The 19,579-nt window shown below is 48.4% G+C and overlaps 1 protein-coding gene across 2 annotated transcripts in view; it reads left to right on the top strand.

The window, feature by feature from the left end:
• Positions 1–19,579, top strand: part of TSPAN15 (tetraspanin 15) — a 50,190-nt gene that overhangs the window by 14,257 nt on the left and 16,354 nt on the right. For both annotated transcript variants that reach the window (XM_060112712.1, XM_060112722.1), the window contains exons 2-3: positions 15,032–15,217; positions 16,490–16,564. In XM_060112712.1, coding sequence (XP_059968695.1) covers positions 15,032–15,217; positions 16,490–16,564 — 261 coding nt within the window. The remainder of the gene's footprint in view (positions 1–15,031; positions 15,218–16,489; positions 16,565–19,579) is intronic.

The following is a 19,579-nucleotide window of genomic DNA, read 5'->3' as shown; positions in this document are numbered from 1 at the left end:
CTCTGGTTCTCCCTGAGGTGCTGCTAGAGGAGTAGGGGCCCTGGAGTGGGGACCAGCTTCCTGGGGCCAGGGACCCAGGGAGGTGGGCTGACTGTCATACTCTGTGGGAAGGGCGGGAGCAGACCTGAAGTGGCACAAGGCACCTGGGCCAGGTCCCCAGTGGGCTCTCTGAAGCTGCAGGAAGGCAGAAATGGAGCCTCCATCACCATCCTTCAGAAGCAGGTTTTTTATTTTTCTTTTATGAGAGGATATGCCAGGGCGTGAGAACTCTTTGTTCCCGATGAGGGAGGGCAGCTTGCAGTGGAGAGAGCACTGGACTGTGTGACCTTATGGGAGTGACTGCCTCTCTCTGGGCCTCAGATTCCCATCTGCAAAATAAGGGGGTGGGGCCAGAACAGCATCCATCTCCTTAGTCCTGGTGGTCCACAAGATGATTTTAGGTGGTTCCTGGGGGAACATTTTAAAATTTAATACGTGTGCATTAGGTGTAATGTGTATTAAAGAAAATAACTAATACCTCAGATCTATGATTTCATAGATGTTGATTCGGTTAGGCCAAGACCATATTTATTTAAGAAAAGTCAGTCAATTTAAAGAAAAATAGTGGCACTTCCTGGTCAGGTGTAGGCACTTAACAGTCTTTGTATCTGCTGGCTTTTAAAGAAAGAATGGGGATTCTCATTATGTGTTACAGCACCTTACAGTTTACAGAGGAGTTTCCCCATCTCCCCAGGTCCTTTGAGTGACCATTAGGCAGGTGTTATCATTCCTGTTTAACAGCAGAGGCAGCTGACCCTCAGAGAGGGAAGTGATCTGTCCAAGGGCACACAGCTCCTAAGTGCAGAGGGCCTCAGCTGGCACATGCTCTTTGCCAGTCCCACCAGCCCAGCCTCAGGGAGCGGTGGGTCCCTCGGCCTTACTTCCTCCCACAGCTGGCACCGGCTGTCATCATATTGTTGGTTTGTCGTATGCATCTTCTCTTGTCCTAATTTCCTTAAAGCAGAGAAGGATGGGATTGAAGGTAACGAGTGGCCCTCTCTGTCCCTTCCTGCAGGCCTCTAACCCGTGCACAAGGTGGAGTGTGTCCTACAGCCCCCCGGGGTGCTGTTTTCTAGTGAGCTCGCTGGATGGATAATAGGTAGGTTCCCGTCACAGCTGATATGTAGCCCCAGTTGGCAGTTAGTGAAACATCTGGTGAGGGCATTAATTCCAGGCCAGAGGAGGGTGCCTGCCCTGAGCCTCTGGTGAGCCAGCCCCTGGCTGTGGCCACTGAGACTTCCCAGGCCAAAGGGAGACTCAGACTGTGAACAGATCTCCTCTTAGAAGAAATGGAACTTGGATCTTGCTTGCTGCTTCCAACGTTTTTATTGTTAAACAATAAAACATAAAAAGGTTAAAGAATGATGCAGTGAACACCCATTTGCCCGCTAACCAGAATCAGTAATTTTAACATCTGGCCATGTCAGAGTAAGTTGCAGACATCATGACAATTCACCCCAAATATCCTCATATGCATCTCCTTAAACAAAATTGTCCTTGGATACAACCACAACACCACTATATACCAAGTCCATGTTAAAACTTCTCCAGTTATCCTCAAGATATTTCTCATAGTGCATTAAAAAAAAAAATCAGGATCCAGAATTACAGTTCATGCATTACAGTGGATCTCATTTTGACAGAAAAGGTCCCAGTGCATCTGAAACATGAGGGGTGACCTCTGAGGCCTTGAATGTTATAGGTTCTGGAGTCCCAGGGAAGACAGTCATGTGTTACTTGCCTGCATTTGTCTGATCCACCAAGACCTACTGGGGTCTTGCCCTCTCGTTGCTTAGGAAAATTCAGAAAGCAGAGAGGGAGAGGCTTGCTGGGCCTGGATATCCATGTGGAGCTGCTGGCCCACCCCGCATGGGCCCTCTTCCCATTGGAAGGAGAACTGCTCAGTGGCCGGAAGCCAGACCCAGGACTCCCTGAGTGTCCACTGTCAGTCACCAACGGCATGTGCTGGGCCCTGTGCTAGGCACTGGCCGGGGAGATGCTCTAAAGAGCTTCGAGACCCGGGGCCCACCACCCAGGGTCTGCCTGGGGACACCCAGCACGCCCTGGTGTTATCTGTTCAAAGACGCTCTGTTTGCAGACAACCAGCTTGTCGGGATGTGTTGGGCGGAGCCTCTTTTTTCCTTGGGGAAGGGGTGGCGGAGAGAGGCCCTTCTTTCACTAGACAGGGAGCACTAAATAAGTAGTGCCTAATCAAGCTGTGATGGGGAAATGAACTTAAAAAAAATTTTTTTAAACCCACAGAAAAGTTGAAAGAAGAGTTCAGAGAACACCTACATGCCTTTGAGTTACCAATTGTTAACATCCTGTTTTTTAACCTCTCTGTCCCTTATCTCTCTTTCTTCCCACGAGCCCTTCTCTCTCAATAAATACAACACTTTTTTTTTTCTGTAGCCATTGTGGCCTCACCCTTCCATACCCCAGCATCCAGCTTTCCGAAAAGGGTGTTCTCCCACATGCTGCCATTGTCCATCTGAAAACAAATCACCATTAAATAGAACATCATCTATGCTGTCCATTTCCAGATTTCACCAGTTGTTTCCCAAATGTCCTTTGTAGTGGATATTTTATCCAATCAAGGTCCACCCATTGTTTTCACTGTGACATGGCTCTTTCATCTCCTCTAACCTAGACTATCCTCACTGCTTTTGATTCCTTTGAAGCCTCCAGGCCTTTCATCTGCAGAACATCAGCGTTCTGGATTTGCTTTATGGTTTCCTTGTAATTAGGTTAAGGCCACACATTTCCTGCACGAACCCTGTGTGGGGAGGCGGTGAGGGGGTACAGGAGGCCACCTTAGGAGGCACGTGATGCCCGGCCTCCCGGCTGCTGAACATGCCAAGCTTGACCGCCAGCCCTCTCCATTGCAAGCCTGCATTTCCCTATGATAACAAATGTGTAAACCGTGGCTGACACTTGGGGCTGTGTGCATATTCTGTTTGGTAAAACAACTTTTGAAAGCAAATCTGAGCATGTGACTCCCTGCTTAAATTATTTCAGTGATTTTCCTAATTTCAACTTCAAAATATATCCAGTCTGCCTGCTTCTTGCTACCTTCACATGCCCACCCTGATCCAGGCCACTCTCACCTAGCATCTAGGTTACTGCAGTAGATTCCTGACCATTCCACCTCCATGCCTCCATCCCCCAGTTCTCAGCACAGCAGTCAGAGTAACTCATTTAAAAATCAAAGTCATATCAGATCACTCCTCTGCAAACTTGTACTGCCTTCCACTCAGAGCAAAAGTCAGAGTCCCCTCAATAGCTTCAAAGGGTCCATCTGCTCTGCAGCCCACACCCCTGCCCTCTCCCCTCCTCCCCTCCACTCTCACCCCATCAGGCTGTAGCAGCTGTTCCTTGAACACATGGGCACATTCCAAGGTCTTGGAAGCTGCTTGGATGTTCGGCTGTGTATCCACATTGGATGCTACAGAGCCACGCCCACCCCTCCCCACTTCAAGTCTTCACTCCAGTGTCACTTTCCCTGGCTGTGCTATTTAAAATGACAGCCCCCTCTACCAGCCTCCCTGGCCTCCTTTTCTGTTTTTCTCTTCATAGCACTTATAACCAAGCCGTACCGTATACTTTTCTTATTTATTTGTTTCTCCCCAACTAGAATGTGAGCTCCACCAAAGCTGAGACTTTTGTGTTTGGTTGGTTCACTGCTATAGCTGGGCCCCACCCACCACCCCGCAGCCCGTTCCTAACAGCTGCTCCCAAAGTGTGCTCCAGGGATCCTTGGTGGGGGGACTCTTTTGAGGGGTCTGTGAAGTCAAAACCATTTTCATGATAATACTAGGATACTATTTGCTTTCCTGCTCTCATTCTCTCAGGAGTGCCCAAGGGAGTATTTCAGGGGCACGTGATGGTGATATGGCAGCAAACTGAGGGAGGAGCAGCTTCAAGGATCCACCAGTTCTTCTCATCAGCCAGACATTGACATTTGCAAGAATGTAAAGCCCGTGCCACTCTTCCCCCTCAATTTTGGGGGAAATTTTTTAACAAAAAATATTTATATTAGCATGTAAATCTCTTATTGTTATTTCTAAATGAGTTAATAAATATTTAAAATATGTCTTAATTTCTTATGTAGCAAATAATTGATAGATATAATCCCCCAAAACAAAAACTCTAGGGTCCTCAAAAGTTTTTAAGAATGAAGAGGAATCCTGAGACCAAAAACTTGGAGAACCACTGGCTTACACAACCTCTCAGTAAAGAGATGTCGAATGAATGAATGAACTTTCTGGTTTAACCTGAGAGACCTTGCCTTGGTGGTCTGGCTTCTGCAAGCTTCCCTGGCCTCCTCCCCTCCCCCATCTGCCTGTCCTTGGCTCTAGCTATGCTGACCTGCTGTCCTCATGGCACCTTCATGGGCATCTGAAACCTCTTGTCCATTTCAGAAATTCTTACTTATCCATTACGTGCATCAGATGGACTCCGTTCAAACTCACCTCCTCCAGGAAGCCTTCCTTGCCCATGATTTAGCGTTTCCTATCTCTAGTGCCTCTGCACAATTACCTCTACCCCAGTGTTTCCCCACCTCCACTGCATTTGTTCGTGTGCAGGTGTGTCTGACCAGACTGAGTTTCTTGAGGGCAGGAGCTAGGTCTTACCTTTTTATTACCAGTGCCTGGTACATACTAGGCACTTACTAAATATATGTTGAATCAGTGAGTGTTGCCTTAGAATTCAGAATAGGGACTCTCTTTCCCCTGATTTATCCTTGGACCAAAGTGCCTCTAAAGGGGAAATGGTTTCTGGCATCTGATTTGAGTCTTGAAATGTCAGGGTTACAACAGTACTGCATCTTTACTGGGAAAGGAGAAGTAACATTTATTGAGCACCTGCTGGGTGCCAGGAACTTTTGCATGGTATCTTGCTTCAGGGGCATTGTGGTTCATTAGGCCACTGTGAACCGGCTTGGGCTTTAACCACTTTCCATATGGCTTCTGTGGGAGAATGTGGTCTGGGAGCTAAGCTAAACTTCCTGTGAACTTTTGGGACTAATGCATTTGCATCATGTATGCAGACTGTGAAGTTGTTGAGGTCAGAGATGGTATGGTATATGTGTTGCTGGGTCCTGCCACCTTGTCCTGCATGCAGTGGGTAGTAAATACCCAGAATGATCTGTTCACTGGGCATAGTTAGTATTGTAAATAGCAGTACCAGTGAGGGCTTCCCATTGGTGATTTCATAGGTGATCACAAGTGGAGAAAGATCTCTATAGCTGGGGTGATCCAGGAAGGCTTTCCAGGGGAGGAGACTTTGAGCTGAGCTTTGGGGGATGGGCATTAGCCTCTTTCAGCTTTGTTATTTCCAAAAACAGTTGGTCTCCTTCCCACAGCTGCTGTGGGAGGCTGGGAGGTGTGTGCCTTGATCAGGGCGGAAAGGGCATCTCTGTCCCCTGTAGGACCTTTCTCATGCAGGAGTGTGACGTCTCCAGGCCAGGTGGGAAAGCAGGGGTAGACCCATGGAGAAGGACTCAGTAGAGGAGAGGACTTTGGACCACCCACGGTCTGCTCATGGCCAGGGTTCTAACAAGGGCCGTCTGGGCATGAGTTGCCATGGGCTGCCGGAGCAGTGAAGGGATTCTAGGGCTTGTGGCCAAACATCTCCCTTTTGGAGCAGGGAAACTGAGGCCCAGAGAGGGGAAGGGAGACTTACCTAAGGTTGCATGGGAGTTAGCGACAGAGCTGGGATTCAAGTTCAGGGCTCCCCTCTCATCCTCCCCCCACCGCCCCCCAGTTCTCCTTCCCATGTGTCATGCTGCCTCCTTTTCCCTTTTGCCCTTTGACCTCTTTGGAGTCTTGAGCCTTTGGAGTGGGGCAATTTATGTTCTTTAAGCGTCATGCCAGGCATTGACGCTTGTGGTCTGATTGCCTCCTCTGCCTTCCAGCCTTCGTTCAGGGACAAAGGGCTCTGTTCAGATGTGGGATTTTGTGCAAAGAATGCACCAAGGGCCATATATATATATATCAATTCGATTTATTTTTTCTTAGCTATAAAACTACATCTAACATTAAAAACAAGAAACACACAACAGTAAGCTCTGTTATTGCCAAAATTGTGTGGCGACAGCCCTTAGTTTATATCTGCCCAGCGCAGCCAGGTGTCCCCCGGGAAAAGGCAGCCCTGGCTGTGGGCCCTCACTGCCTTCTGCACCTGCTGCTGGAATTTCCTTTATCTCCCCTCGCACCCCCCATGTCTACTTCCCAAACTCCTGTTCTCTTTGGTGCATCTCCCTTCTTTTTTTTTTTTTTTTTTTTGCGGTACGCGGGCCTCTCACTGTTGTGGCCTCTCCCATGGCGGAGCACAGGCTCTGGACGCGCAGGCTCAGCGGCCATGGCTCACGGGCCCAGCCGCTCCGCAGCATGTGGGATCCTCCCGGACCGGGACATGAACCCACGTCCCCTGCATTGGCAGGCGGACTCTCAACCACTGCGCCACCAGGGAAGCCCAGCTCCCTTCTTTATTGTGGCTTCTCTCAGCAGCTCGGAGGGTCAGGGAGAGTTGAGATCATGGGGGACTCCACCTTCCTGCCCCCTTCCCTGAAATGCCTCTTGCCGCCACTTTGGAAAGAATGGGGGATGCCTGGCCCAGTTCCTGGTGGGCAGCTGGGTGTTTTGAAAGGCTGCTGGGACCTGAACTGGAGGCTGTCTAGGACAAAGCCCCCTTGTCACCTCTGTGAGCCTGTGTCTGCTTTTAGAGGGTCTGAGGGAAGGGGAGACCTGGGCCATCTTACTCACTCCTGCCAGTAGCCTGCAGCTCTGAGCAGGGGAGCCTTAGCCAGCCCGGCTAGAGAAAGAAGGGAGGGGAGACCAGCATTGTTTTGGCACAGGGTGTACTGCTGAGTGTATCCCAGCAGGGGGCACCCTACCTGGGCCGAGATCTGGGAAGATAATCACCCAGGCACCGTGGGAATACAGCCCTGGGAGGTGGGCTCTGACTCTCTTGGTTCAGACACATACATGGAAGGTGGAGAGAAGGAAAGGGCTCCAGAGACAGAAGGGAAAAGAAAACCAGGGAGAAGAGTGTGTTGGGTGGAGGTGATATGCTCTTGACTCTCCTTTGCCCCTTGGCTGTTTCTGTGGTTTTCAGATTAACCAGGTAAGTCATCTTATCCTTAAGCCTCAGAGGGCTCTACTCTGGAATGGCATCACTAGTTTCTTCTTTGGGCTCATAGGCATCTGAAGCAATAGCATTTCTCAGATTCATTCCTCCGACAGATCTATCACCAGTCCCTGTGCTGATGGAGCGTCCAGTGGTGTGAAGTCAAACTCCTGTGCATCCTCCAAGGCGCTCAGTTCCAATGGGCCTGCTCTGATTTCCCAGGAGGAAGTGACTGCCAGGCCTCTTGTCTCAGAAGATTTTTACCACTTGTTTGTTACACCACTCCCCATCTGCCTGACCCTAAACTCTTCCCAAAGAGAGTCTGGGCTCTGTCAGCTCTTACCCACAATGTTTCATATGTTTGTGCTGGTTTGTGATTAGAAATTCCACTCTGCCCTGGCTGGGTTGAGTAGCTGGGGCTTGCAAACCTCCCAGCTTAGCTCTTTCACAGCCTGGAATGAGCTGTGTGCATGTGGGAGCCTTTTTTTTTTTTTTTTTTTTTCCAGCTGTAGGAATGTGGATGATCATCTAGTGATAGAGAAAGTGACAAGGCAGACCTCTAAAAAACTTCACAATATAGAGAACAGACAACATGTGGGAGTCTTTTATTTTTATTTTTTAATTAAATTTTTATTTTGGGAATATAGTTGATTTACAAAGTTGTGTTAGTTTCAGGTGTATGGCAAAGTGATTCAGCTATACATATATCCATTCTTTTTCAGATTTTTTCCATTATAGGTTATTACAGAATATTGAGTAGAGTTCTGTGTACTATACAGTAAGTCCTTGTTGATTATCTATTTTGTATATAGTAATGTATATATGTTAATCCCAAACTCCTAATTTATCGTGTGGGAGTCTTCTAAATCAAGTGTTTGTAACTGTTGGTGACAGAAGGGTAGCAAAACAGACTGGTGTGTCCACTTTGCTTCTTAGAGAGATTTGTTTTCCAAAGGCCATGTTTCCCACCCTGGGCCTAGCTGGAGGGGCAGCTTGGGAAAGACTTCCACAAGTCTCTCCCCAGATCTGCCTGGACAGCCACAGAAAAGCTTGAGGGAGGTGGAGAGCACTGTTATTAGAGAGGTCATAATAAAGGTGATGTAAATAAAGAAGGAATAAATCATGCTTTTGGGCAGGAAGACCTGATAAAGATGTCGATTCTCCCCGAAGGGATCTATAGATTCAATGCGGTTCTAGTTAAACCTTAGCAGGTTTTTTTCATGGAACTTGATACGATGATTCTAAAATATCTACACAAGAGTCAAGGTCTAAGAATATCCAGGACACTTCCGAAGAAGACAGGAAGGAGGGTTGTGGCCTAGCAGATGCCATGGTGTGTTATAAAACTGTAGTCACTACACTAGGGAGGTTCGTTTTGGGACCGAGTGACCGATGGGAGAGTCAGTGTGTGACAGCAGAGTCATAGCACATCAGCGAGGACAGGAGGACTGGTTAATATATGGTGCTTCTTACGTTCCAAACAAAAGCAGACTGTCAGACGATGTCATGGACCAGGTGTTGCAGTTAACCAAGTTCTCTGCATTGATGTCCAGTTTTTTAAAAAGAAAGAAGTCCAGGGTCAAGGCAGAGTTGACAGCAGAGTATCAGTGACAAAAACCAGAGGCTGGCTTTTTTGCTGGCAGCAGGAGCCAGTCTCTGCTGTTTCCTCCAGGGCTGGCTTTCCTTTGGGGTTCGGAGGAACTCCTTTCCTCAAGCACAGGCTGCCTGGACTTAGTGCTGGGGTCCAGGGCCCCAGAGCTTAGAATACTGCCCTGTAGTCCTAGAGGTGGGTCTGGCACCTTCCCAGGAGACAGAATAGGCCCTATATCAGTTTGGGTTGGGGGCGCTGGATCTGGTGTGTCCTGCTTTCCTTAGGGGCAAGAGGGATGGGATAATAGGAACTGAGCTTTCTTGGGGAAAGTGGGAAAAGAGGTTGCTTTCTCCTGAATGAAGTCAGTGGGTATGAATTGAACTTCCTCTAGCTAGTGGCAGGATGGTTAGGGCACGTGACTCTTTAATAAGGGTGGTCTGTACTATCAGAAAGGAGCAAGGTGAGAATGGTAAGGGGCAGCGTCCAGTGAGAGCTGCTCTGGAGCTGTGCTGTCCAGTACGGTGGACCAGCTACACGTGATCATATCTAAACTACTTTAAATGAAGTAAAATTAAAAATTCAGCTCCCCAGGCACACAAGCCACATGTCAAGAGCTTACTAGCCACACGTGGCTAGTGGCTACCATATTGGATGTTACTGTCATCACAGAACATTCTCTTGGGAGCACTGCTCTGCTACTGGAACCTTTGTAGTTTGCAGAGACATTTCAGACCAGTTACCTCCCAGATCTAAGTGAAAGGCCCATCTGGTAGCCTTAGTGGCAGGCCAGACAGGTCTTGCCCACACATCCTGGCTCTGCCTCTCGTAAGTTCTGTGACACTTAGCCTCACTGAGACTGGTCTGTAACATGTGATTGGCTGTTTCTTAGATGTGCAAGGATGTGTGATGGTCAAGGGAGATCATGCTGGTATAGCACTTTGCAGGATGCTGGCGCAGCATAATCACTCTGTACATGGCAGCAGGCTTTACTATTTTACAGGTGAAAGGTGAGGGTCAAAGAGGCGAAGTGACATGGCCAAGGGCACCGAACTAATAAATGAAGGTCCAGAATGCCAACTCCCATCTCTTATCCTGCCTCTACTGCTCCTTCCAGCCCTAATCTGTGCATGAGAGAAGCTGATACAGTGTGCTGAGGAGGAGGAGGTGGCTGTCTGCAGGGTGGGCTCGGCCTAGGGCCAGGCAGGATCGTCCTGGGGCAGAAGAGCTGATGGATGTGAAGTCCGGGGTTTCTTGGCTGGATGCAGGGGACCTACTAGCCCCATCTTATTCAAAATCTCTCTCAGGGCTTCCCTGGTGGCACAGTGGTTGAGAGTCCGCCTGCCGATGCAGGGGACACGGGTTCGTGCCCCGGTCTGGGAAGATCCCACATGCCGCGGAGCGGCTGGGCCCGTGAGCCATGGCCGCTGAGCCTGCGCATCCAGAGCCTGTGCTCCGCAACGGGAGAGGCCACAACAGTGAGAGGCCCGCGTACCGCAAAAAAAAAAAAAAAAAAGAAAAGAAAAAAGAAAATCTCTCTCAGGCCTTGGATTTTAGCTACTCCCCACATCCTTTCAAGCTCAAAACTCAGAAAAGTGCTTTGTTGGGGCCACACAGAACCCTGGAGCCTTGAGTGATCCATGAGATGGTTTCAGAGTGAAGCAGTTCTTGGGGCCTTCCAGGAAACACTGGCTCCTTCAGGAAGCCTGCCTTGATTTTCTGATGTTTCCTTTCTCCCCCTCAGTTTTGTTCAAATTCCCAGAGCCTTCCCCATGGGAGGGATTGCAGCATGCTTCCCGTAGACCTGAGGTTCTTCCTCTTTTTTCGTGACAGGAACATTTCAGTTAAAGGCTAATGAAAGTAAAGATTGACTTTTTTCTCCATCCCCAGTTCAAAGACCCCTGAATTCCATCCATCAGGCCATAGAGATCATTTCTAGCCTCTTAATCTCCCCTCCTCCAGACTTAGCCCATTGTCTAGTCTTGGGATCCTTTGGGACCCCCAGGGTCTGGAACACAGTAGGTGCCTGGCATGTGCCTTTGTGGGTAAAAATAGGCCTTGCAGGTCCCCTCGAAGTGCAGACCTGCCCCAGCTGGGGGAAAGCCAGCTGGGACCAGATGCTTCCTGAAGGAGGGGACGACACAGGTGCTGGAATGCCTCACACGGCCTCCTGCTTCCCAGCAGCTGCGTGAAGCTGGGCCTCAGCCTGCAGAGGAAGAAGCCGGTTCCAGGCTGCAGGGCTCAGAGGGGACCTTTGGGCCTGGTTCACAATGGACGACAGGGCTCCCATGCAGCCTGTTGAAGATGCCATGTGGCTTGCAAAGTCTGGGGCTCTGGTCCTGGCCCGCGGGCTACCAGCAGCATGTTCTTTGCCTCTTTGGCCCCAAATGGGCATGGCTGTGTGCCCCTCATCCCCAGCCATGTTTAGCTGAAGCTGTCCTGCTTGACAAATGGGCCATTTACTTTCTGCGCTGGAGCTGGAATGGCCGGCCCCGAAGAGAGACTTTAATTAGCAGAGAAGAGTGGATGGGATTGCACGCTCGCATCAGCAGTTAATTTTATACTCACATGGAAACATAAACTGATGTCCTCGGAGATGTAAATGTCATTTGGAAATCTTGAAGTGCCTGGGAGGGCTATGCTGGCCTCTCCCCATGCCTACTGCCCCTGGAACCCTTGAATGAGGAGCCCAGATCAGCGTGTGCTGTGTGCGAAGCCGCCTTGGGGACTGCCTGCTGGCTGCTGGGAGGGCTGGACCAGGAGACACGAACCTGTGGTAGCTCAGTACACAGTGGTGCGGGAGTCCAAAGGTTTGGCTCTGCGTTTGCCACAGTAGCTTTCCTATGGCTTTAGTGGTCTGGAAATGTTGCAAGGCTGACTAGCAAGGAAAATGTGATCTTTTGTAACAGGAGGGAGATCAGACCAAAGGAAGTTTTGTTTCCTCCCGGCAAGGCTGTTCTGGAGTGTCCCGGGAGCTTATAAAAATAGAAGAAGCCACTGACTGCCTTTACAAAGAGGGCTGGGGTCAATTCTGCTCAGAATGGAGGCCAATGACAGCTTTGGTGTTTTGGAGATGGTTTATGGTACTTTAATCCAAAAGCATAGCCTCAAGCGGGAAGGTGGGAGGGGGACAGGCTAGGGCACTGGGAAGATGTCAGGGCCTGTGTCCATCCTGCCCAAGAAGAGCTTTTTTTTTTTTTTTTACAACAGGAAACATAGAACTCTCAAAAGTATATGGAATCAATCCTGAAAATATTAAGATGTTATCTTGTTGGTTCAGTGACAACCTGAGAATCGTACTTTCCACCAAGATAGAGGGTAAAGCCCCACCTCTGTTGCCCCCATGGCCTTGCATATTGGCTGCACTCCTGCCTGGGCTCTGAAGATGTCACCTCTTTGTGGGGTTCTTCTTTAACCGTCATCCCCAGCTCCGGAGTGGAAGGATCTCTGGGCTCTGTTTCTGGTTCAGGGTTAGGGTTGAGTGAGTGATTTCTTGTAATTGCACTAATTCGGAAGGGGAGGATTTGGCTCTCTAAAGCTGCTTGCCCTTGTTCTCAGAGGACCCGCAGGGCTTAGGCCAGCCTTGAACAGTGATTTCATCATGTTCTGGGTTTTGGAGCATGAACTGACCAAATAACTCTGGTTAATCTTTCTCTATCAAAGGTAGATTTTATTTCCTGTGGTCCCCATTTTCCTATAGAGGGCTGTGTGTGTGTGTGTGTGTGTGTGTGCGCGCGCGCGCGCGTGTGTGTGTATCCTGTCTTATAAATTTAAAAATTTACCCAACTGGGTAATTTGGATGACATCATTTCACTCACGGTTTTCCTGATATGGCCAACTTGTTAATAAGTGGCTCACGGCCAAGTTTGTCAATGCCTTTCACACCTCTTGGCCCATGTGTGTTGAGAAGGCATTCCTTTTAGACGAGGGGAGTGGGTCTCAGTAGTCCCAGATTATCCTTTCAAACTAAGGGGAAGGGCACTTAGCTGTGAAATACAGCAGAACCCTGGACCCGAGGGAGACGGCTTCCCAGTAATCCTCTGTCACCCAGTGTTTCTAAGTAAGGTTGGTCTGTTTGACTTTTGGCATCCCCGCCACTTGTCAAAGCTTAGGAGAAGCAGGCACTTCCCTTTACCCAGGACAGTCTTGGTGCTCTTTAGAAGGCAGTCAAGGGGATCTACTTTGAGGGCACATTGTAGCCAATTTAAGGTGGGGGTAGACCAGGAGTAACTCGAGTTCCGGATGTTGACTCTGGGGCAGCTGTGCTCATGGCACATCGGCCCACATCTTGTCTGTATTATCCCTCATTTCCTTTACTCAGACCTTTGCTGACAGCTCCATGGCTTCCAGCTCCTCTCCCACACTGCCTGCTGCTCTGTGAAGTCCAGTGTATCTGCTCTTGGGAATGTGTGGCCTGGAAAGTCAGAATCCTTGGACGGGAAGGAGGCTGGGTAGACAGCGGCAGACTCAAACCCAAGGGGGTCTATTGGGAAGCCTGGCTTGCATCCCTTCGACAGACATTGATTGTTAATGCCTGTTGTACTTCCTAAATGTCAGGACTGTTCTGGGTGCTGACGATGCCCGAAATGGTCAAAAATCCCTCCTAGCATGGAGCTTATGTTCTTGTGGGGACAACAAACAATTAAAACATAGAACAAAAAATGTAGTATGTTAAATACTTGCAATTACAAAGGAAAAACATAAAACAGGAAAATGGGATCGGGAGTTTCAAGGAGAGGGATTTTCTACATTTAAACAAGATGACCCCAAAGGCCTCACTGAGCAGGACAAATTGAGCAAAGACGGGAAGGAGGTGACGGAGCGAGCCATAGAGCCATATGGAGATCAGGAGGAAGAGCATTCCAGGCAGAGGGAACAGCCTGTGCAAAGGCCCTGGGGTGGCACACTTCGTGTGTTTGACCAGAGGTGAGGAGCCCCATGCAGTTAAAGCAGAGTGAGGAAGTGGGGGGGAGTGAGAAGTGAGCTCAGACAGGCTGTGCAGGCTGTGATTAGGGTTGTGGCTTTTACTCTTGGCACACAGAGTACCAGCCTGCCCTGATTAGGTTTCGCCTGTCACTCTGTTGTGGAGAACGGGCTGAAGGGGGCCAGTTAGAACACTATTGCCGATCCCAGTGCAGTGTGGCAGTGCAGCTACAGACTCATCTGAGGGTTCGGGGTGATGTCAGCTGATAAGTCTCCCTAAAGATTTAGTATGAGAGCTTTCAGGCTGAGAGCAAAAAAGGGGTCCCCCAAGGGCTTTTCTTTGCCTGTTTTCTGATGGGTTGTTACAGTGGTCACCTTTCCACCGTTAGGAAAGTTGATGATGAAGAATTCACTGGAAAAGCCCTCCTGCTCCAACTTTCGGCCTTCCTGATAGTCTTTCTGAAGATAAATTCCATGTTTATGGTGCTGAGTGAAATGCCCATCTCCCTGAGCAGTTCTGAAATTTCCCTTGGTGACCTGCCTGTGTAATACGCATCCCAGGGGCCCCAGGCTTTCAGACTTAGTGTTTCCAGTTTCCTTATCTCACAAAAGCCTTGCAAAAACCTGTGGGGTGAGCAGGGCAGAAATGATAAACTTCAGCCACTTTTCAGATGAGAACACAGACTCACGTGGTCCAATGCCTATCCAACGCCCAGAGTTAGCAAGCGGCACAGCTGGGACTTGAACCCAGGTTCTCTGACCCTCTAGCCAGTGGATTTTCCCTGACTCACCAGTACCTTCTTCTAAAGCAGCATTTCCAAATAGGGTCTGTATTAGTTTGCTAGGGCTGCCATAACAAAGTGCCACAGACTGGGTGGCTTAAACAACAGAGGTTTGTTGTCTTGCAGTTCTGGAGGCCGGAAGTCCAAGATGAAGGTGTGGGCACAGTTGGTTTTCTCTGAGGCCTCTCGCTTTGGGTTTGTAGATGGCTGTCTTCTCCCTGTGTCTTCACATGGTCTTCTCTCTGTGTGTGTCTGTATCCTAATCTCCTCTTCTTCTAAGGACAACATTTGTATTGGATTAAGGCCTAGTCATAAGACCTCATTTTAAGTTAATTACCTCTTTAAAGCCTCAATCTCCAAGTACAGTCCCATTCTGAGGTCCTGGGGGTTAGGGCTTCAGCATGTGAATTTGGGGGGACACAGTTGAGCCCATAACAGGTTCCTTCACATCCAGTCACCTGAGGTGAGCCCCTCTAACAGCAGACACCACAGCCCTCAGGCGAGCCCTTTGTAGGAAAATCACGTGACTGCCAGTCCTTCTCTCTCACTCCTTGCTTTCTTGCTGCAGCTGATCGGGGCCCTGGTCCTGTCAGTGGGGATCTATGCAGAGGTCGAGAGGCAGAAATACAAAACCCTGGAAAGTGCCTTTCTGGCCCCGGCCATCATCCTCATCCTCCTGGGGGTTGTCATGTTCATCGTGTCCTTCATCGGCGTGCTGGCTTCCCTTCGCGACAACCTGTGCCTTCTCCAAGCGGTGAGTCCGCCCCACGCACCCCTCAGCCACTGGTGGTGGTGGGGTCCTTGGCGTCCCCAGGAGAGCTGGGGAGAGCACCCCTGGGCCCTTGGGCATCCCAGTTATTCAGCCCTTGCCTCAAACCAGCTCTTTTAGAGGGTTTCCTGGGTCAGCCTGTCTGTGCACGTTGGCCCAAGAGTGCCCAGCCTCCTCCACTTCTGCGTAGAAAGGCTGATTTGAATACTGTTCTTACTTAAACCCTGTGTTGGTCTGGACTGTCAGTTGGAGGTGGGACAGAGTACACTCAAATGAGAGCAAGCAACACCAAGAAAAGTTGTTGGTGGTGAGTCAGTAGCTCATGTAACCAGCAAGCCCATACTGGGTCCGGGGGTATAGATGGTGCCCTCAGGCTCTCTCTCTTGCCACCTCCCAGCTGGATGCCCGATGCTGTTCTCAGGCTCTCTTTGCAGTGGTGGCCAGCAGCCTCAGGCCAACAGTCCTTATGGTTCTTGATTCCGGGGAATCTTTCCTGGTAACTCTGGCCAAGGTCCTAGGACTCTGATGGGCCTGCTTGGCCAAGTGCCTGCCCTGGGGTCAGGGGAGGTCAACCCCCCTACCCCTCTTACTGGCAGGAGATGGATGGCTTCCCAAAGTGAGGGGTGCCGGGTAGAAGGATCTGTTTTCTCTGCATCCACGTGTGTGTTTGACCTCATTGTCCACCTCACACGGGAAGTCCCTAAAAGCCCCTATGAGGATAGTCTCGGTGCTGCCTGAGCCTGGAAGTTAATTGACATCAGTTTGGACAATGCCTGTTTCTGTGATAAAGGGGGGTGTATCCTCTCAGCCTCAGGCATCCCCTCACCCACCCTGGGGGTCTGGGAAGCCACTGTGCAGAGCCTCTGCAGGCAGAGCTGGAAATGCTGCGCAGCCTGCTCATCAAGCCAGGCCTGTCCCCTCTGGGTCAGCCAGAGCGAGGACCAGCTCTGCTTGTGGTGGGGGGTGGGTAGAGGGGATTGTGTTTCTCCACCTAGACCCTGCTGAGGACCCCTGGGACAAACCTTGATAACAGTCTGGCTGGGACAGCTGAGTCACTTTTCCTGACCACTAGCTCCAGCGACAGGCTTTCCCGGGAATGTGTGTCTACATCCTGTGTCCTCACAGGAGGAAGGGGCGAAAGGCCCAGGAGCCGCTAAGAGCTCCGACAGAGATGATTCTCTTCATTGCGCCTGACCTCGGAGCAGATGGCACTTCCCCTTCCCCTCTATAGGTGAATCTCTGAATTTTGTTTTCCAGTTTATGTACATCCTTGGGATTTGCCTCATAATCGAGCTCATTGGTGGCGTGGTGGCCTTGATCTTCCGGAACCAGGTGGGCCTCTGGCGCATTTATCAGCCATGTGTATGCTAGTCACCCACTGTGTGTGTGCCCAGGGCTGCAAACTGGGGGTGCAACAGAGAGCTGGTCAGGTAATCCCTCGTGGAACATCCACTGGGCTGGGGCGGTGGGCACTGAACAGGTAAACCGGAGAACAAGAAAACAAAACAGGCTGATAGCAGAGTGCCTGGGGTGGAGGTGGGGAGGATGCTGCTGAAAAGGAGCCAACCGGCTAAGGCTCAGAGGGAACAGAGGTCCAGGCGGAGGGAGCCACTGAGGCAGAAGGGAGCTTCGCAGTCTTGTGCACAGTGTGGAGGCCGCTTGGCTGAAACAGGTGAGTGATGGGGAGGGGGTAGAAGGTGAAGATCTAGGGCAGATCAGGTGGGACCTTGGGTTTTTGTTTTAAAGGCAGTAGGAAGCCTTTGGAGAGTTTTATGCTGGGAAGTGATGTGATCTGATTCACATTTTACTTGCTGCTGAATGGAGAGTGGACAGTAGGGAGACCAGCTGGGTGGACCTTAACCACAGGCATGTCTACACCCTTGGAATCCAGGGGTCTTCTTCCTGCTTTATGATGGAAGGGGAGATTCCCATCATATTGATGGAGTCATTGAGGCACAGAGAGGTTAAGAAGCCCTCCTGAGAGCGCACAGGAAGATGGAGGCAGCTCAGGGATGCTTTCCAATCTTTCTTTCAGTTCTTTTTTCTCCCCTGCCCTAGCTTTATGGGGAATAATTGACAAATAAAATTGTGATATATTTAAACTGTACAGTGTGATGACTTGAGATATGTATACATTGTGAAAGGATTACCACAATCAAGTTAATTAATACATCCATCACCTCAAATAGTTAACTTTTTTTTTTTTTTTTTTGGTGAGAATACTTAAGATCTGTTCCCTTAGCAAATTTCAAATGTATAATACAGTATTATTAACTATAGTCAGCATGCTGTACATTAGATCCTCAGAGCTTTTTCATCTTATAACTGGAAGTTTGTACCATTGACCAACATCTCCGTATTTTGCCCACCTCCTATCCTCTGGCAACCACTTTTCTACTTGCTGGTTCTATGAGTTTGACTTTTTTTTTAGACTCCACATATAAGTGACTCCATATAGTGTTTTTCTTTCTCTGTCTGACTTATTTCACCTGGTATCACACCCTCGAGGTTCACCCATGTTGTCACAACTGGCAGGTTTTCCTTCTTTTTTATGGCTGAATAATATTCCATTATATATACATTATATATATATATATATATATACACACACACACACACAATGGAGAATATATGTATATATATCTATATATATGCATATCTGTATCTCTCTCTATATATGTATATATCTCACATCTTTATCCATTCATCTGGCAACAGACACTTAGGTTGTTTCCATATCTTGGCAATTGTGAATCATGCTGCAATGAACATGAGAGTTCTTTTCCTGGCACATAACTCTCTGAGATAGTAATTTCATTCCCTTTGGATATATACCCGCAAATGGGATTGTACCACATATGGTAGTTCTATTTTTAATTTTTTGAGGAATCATCATACTGTTTTCCATAATGATGGTACCAATTTACACTCCCATCAGCAGTGTACAAAGGTTCCCTTTTCTCCTCACCAACATTTGTCTCTCTTTTTTTTTTTTTTTTTTTTTTGCGGTACACGGGCCTCTCACTGTTGTGGCCTCCCCCGTTGCGGAGCACAGGCTCCGGACGCGCAGGCTCAGCGGCCATGGCTCACGGGCCCAGCCACTCCGCGGCATATGGGATCCTCCCAGACCGGGGCACGAACCCGTATCCCCTGCATCGGCAGGCGGACTCTCAACCACTTGCACCACCAGGGAGGCCCTGTCTCTCGTTTTTTGATAATAGACATTCCAACAGGAGTGAGATAATATCTCATTGTGGTTTCAGTTTGCATTTCCCTGATGTTTAGTGATGTTGGCATCTTTCCATATACCTGTTGGCCATTTGTATGTCTTCTCTGGAAAAATATCTATTCAGGTTCTCTGCCTGTTTTTTACTCAGATTACAGTTGACCCTTGAACAACATGGGTTTGAAATGTGTATGTCTACTTATACACAGATTTTTTTTCAATAAATATAGTACCTGTATTTCATTTTACAGATCTTTAAATAACTAAGTGTGAGGAGAAGTTTATGTTCGGGTTAGAGATCACAATCTCTAACCCAAACATAAACATAAACAGGGTTTGAGTCCTGATTCTATTTAAGCTGTTTTAGCTTCCTGCCCTTGGGTGCGTTATTTATAATTTCCTTTGTTTTTGAGGCAGAAATAGCAGTATGCAGATTTTCACCTGTGTTGGGTGTTGGCATCCCTAATCCCTACAGTGTTCAAGGGTCAACTGTATTTGATTTTTTTGCTATTCAGTTATAAGGGTTCCTTGTATATTTTGGATATTAACCTCTTATCAGATATATGGTTTACAAATATTTTCATAGTTTGCCTTTTTACTTTTTTGATTATTTTGCCGTACAGAAACTTTTTTGTTTGATGTAGTCCCACTTATTTATTTTTGCTATAGGCGACATTGCCTATATGTTTGGTGTCAGATCCAAAAAATCACTGCTAAGACCAGTATCAAGGAGGTTTTCCCTATATTTTCTTCTAGGAGTTAGTTCTACAATTTCAGGTCTTATATTAAAGTCTTTCATTTGTTTTGAGTTGATTTTTGTCTATGGTATAAGATAAGGGTCTAATTTCATTCTTTAGCATGTGGATTTCCAGTTTTCTCAACACCATTTATTAAAGAGATTGTCCTTTCCCTGTTGTATATTCTTGGCATCTTTGCTGGAAATTAGTTGACCATATATGTGTGGGTTTATTTCCAGGCTCTCTATTCTGTTCCATTGACCTATGTGTCTATTTTTATGTCAACACCATACTGTTTTGGTAACTATAGCTTTGCAATATTAAAATCATGAAGAGTGATGCCTCCAGCTTTGTTCTTCTTGCTCAAGATTGCTTTGGCTATTG

The sequence above is a fragment of the Mesoplodon densirostris genome, chromosome 1 (genome assembly GCF_025265405.1).
Source record: "Mesoplodon densirostris isolate mMesDen1 chromosome 1, mMesDen1 primary haplotype, whole genome shotgun sequence".
Taxonomy (NCBI): domain Eukaryota; kingdom Metazoa; phylum Chordata; class Mammalia; order Artiodactyla; family Ziphiidae; genus Mesoplodon; species Mesoplodon densirostris.
This window is presented reverse-complemented; position numbering and strand designations above follow the sequence as displayed.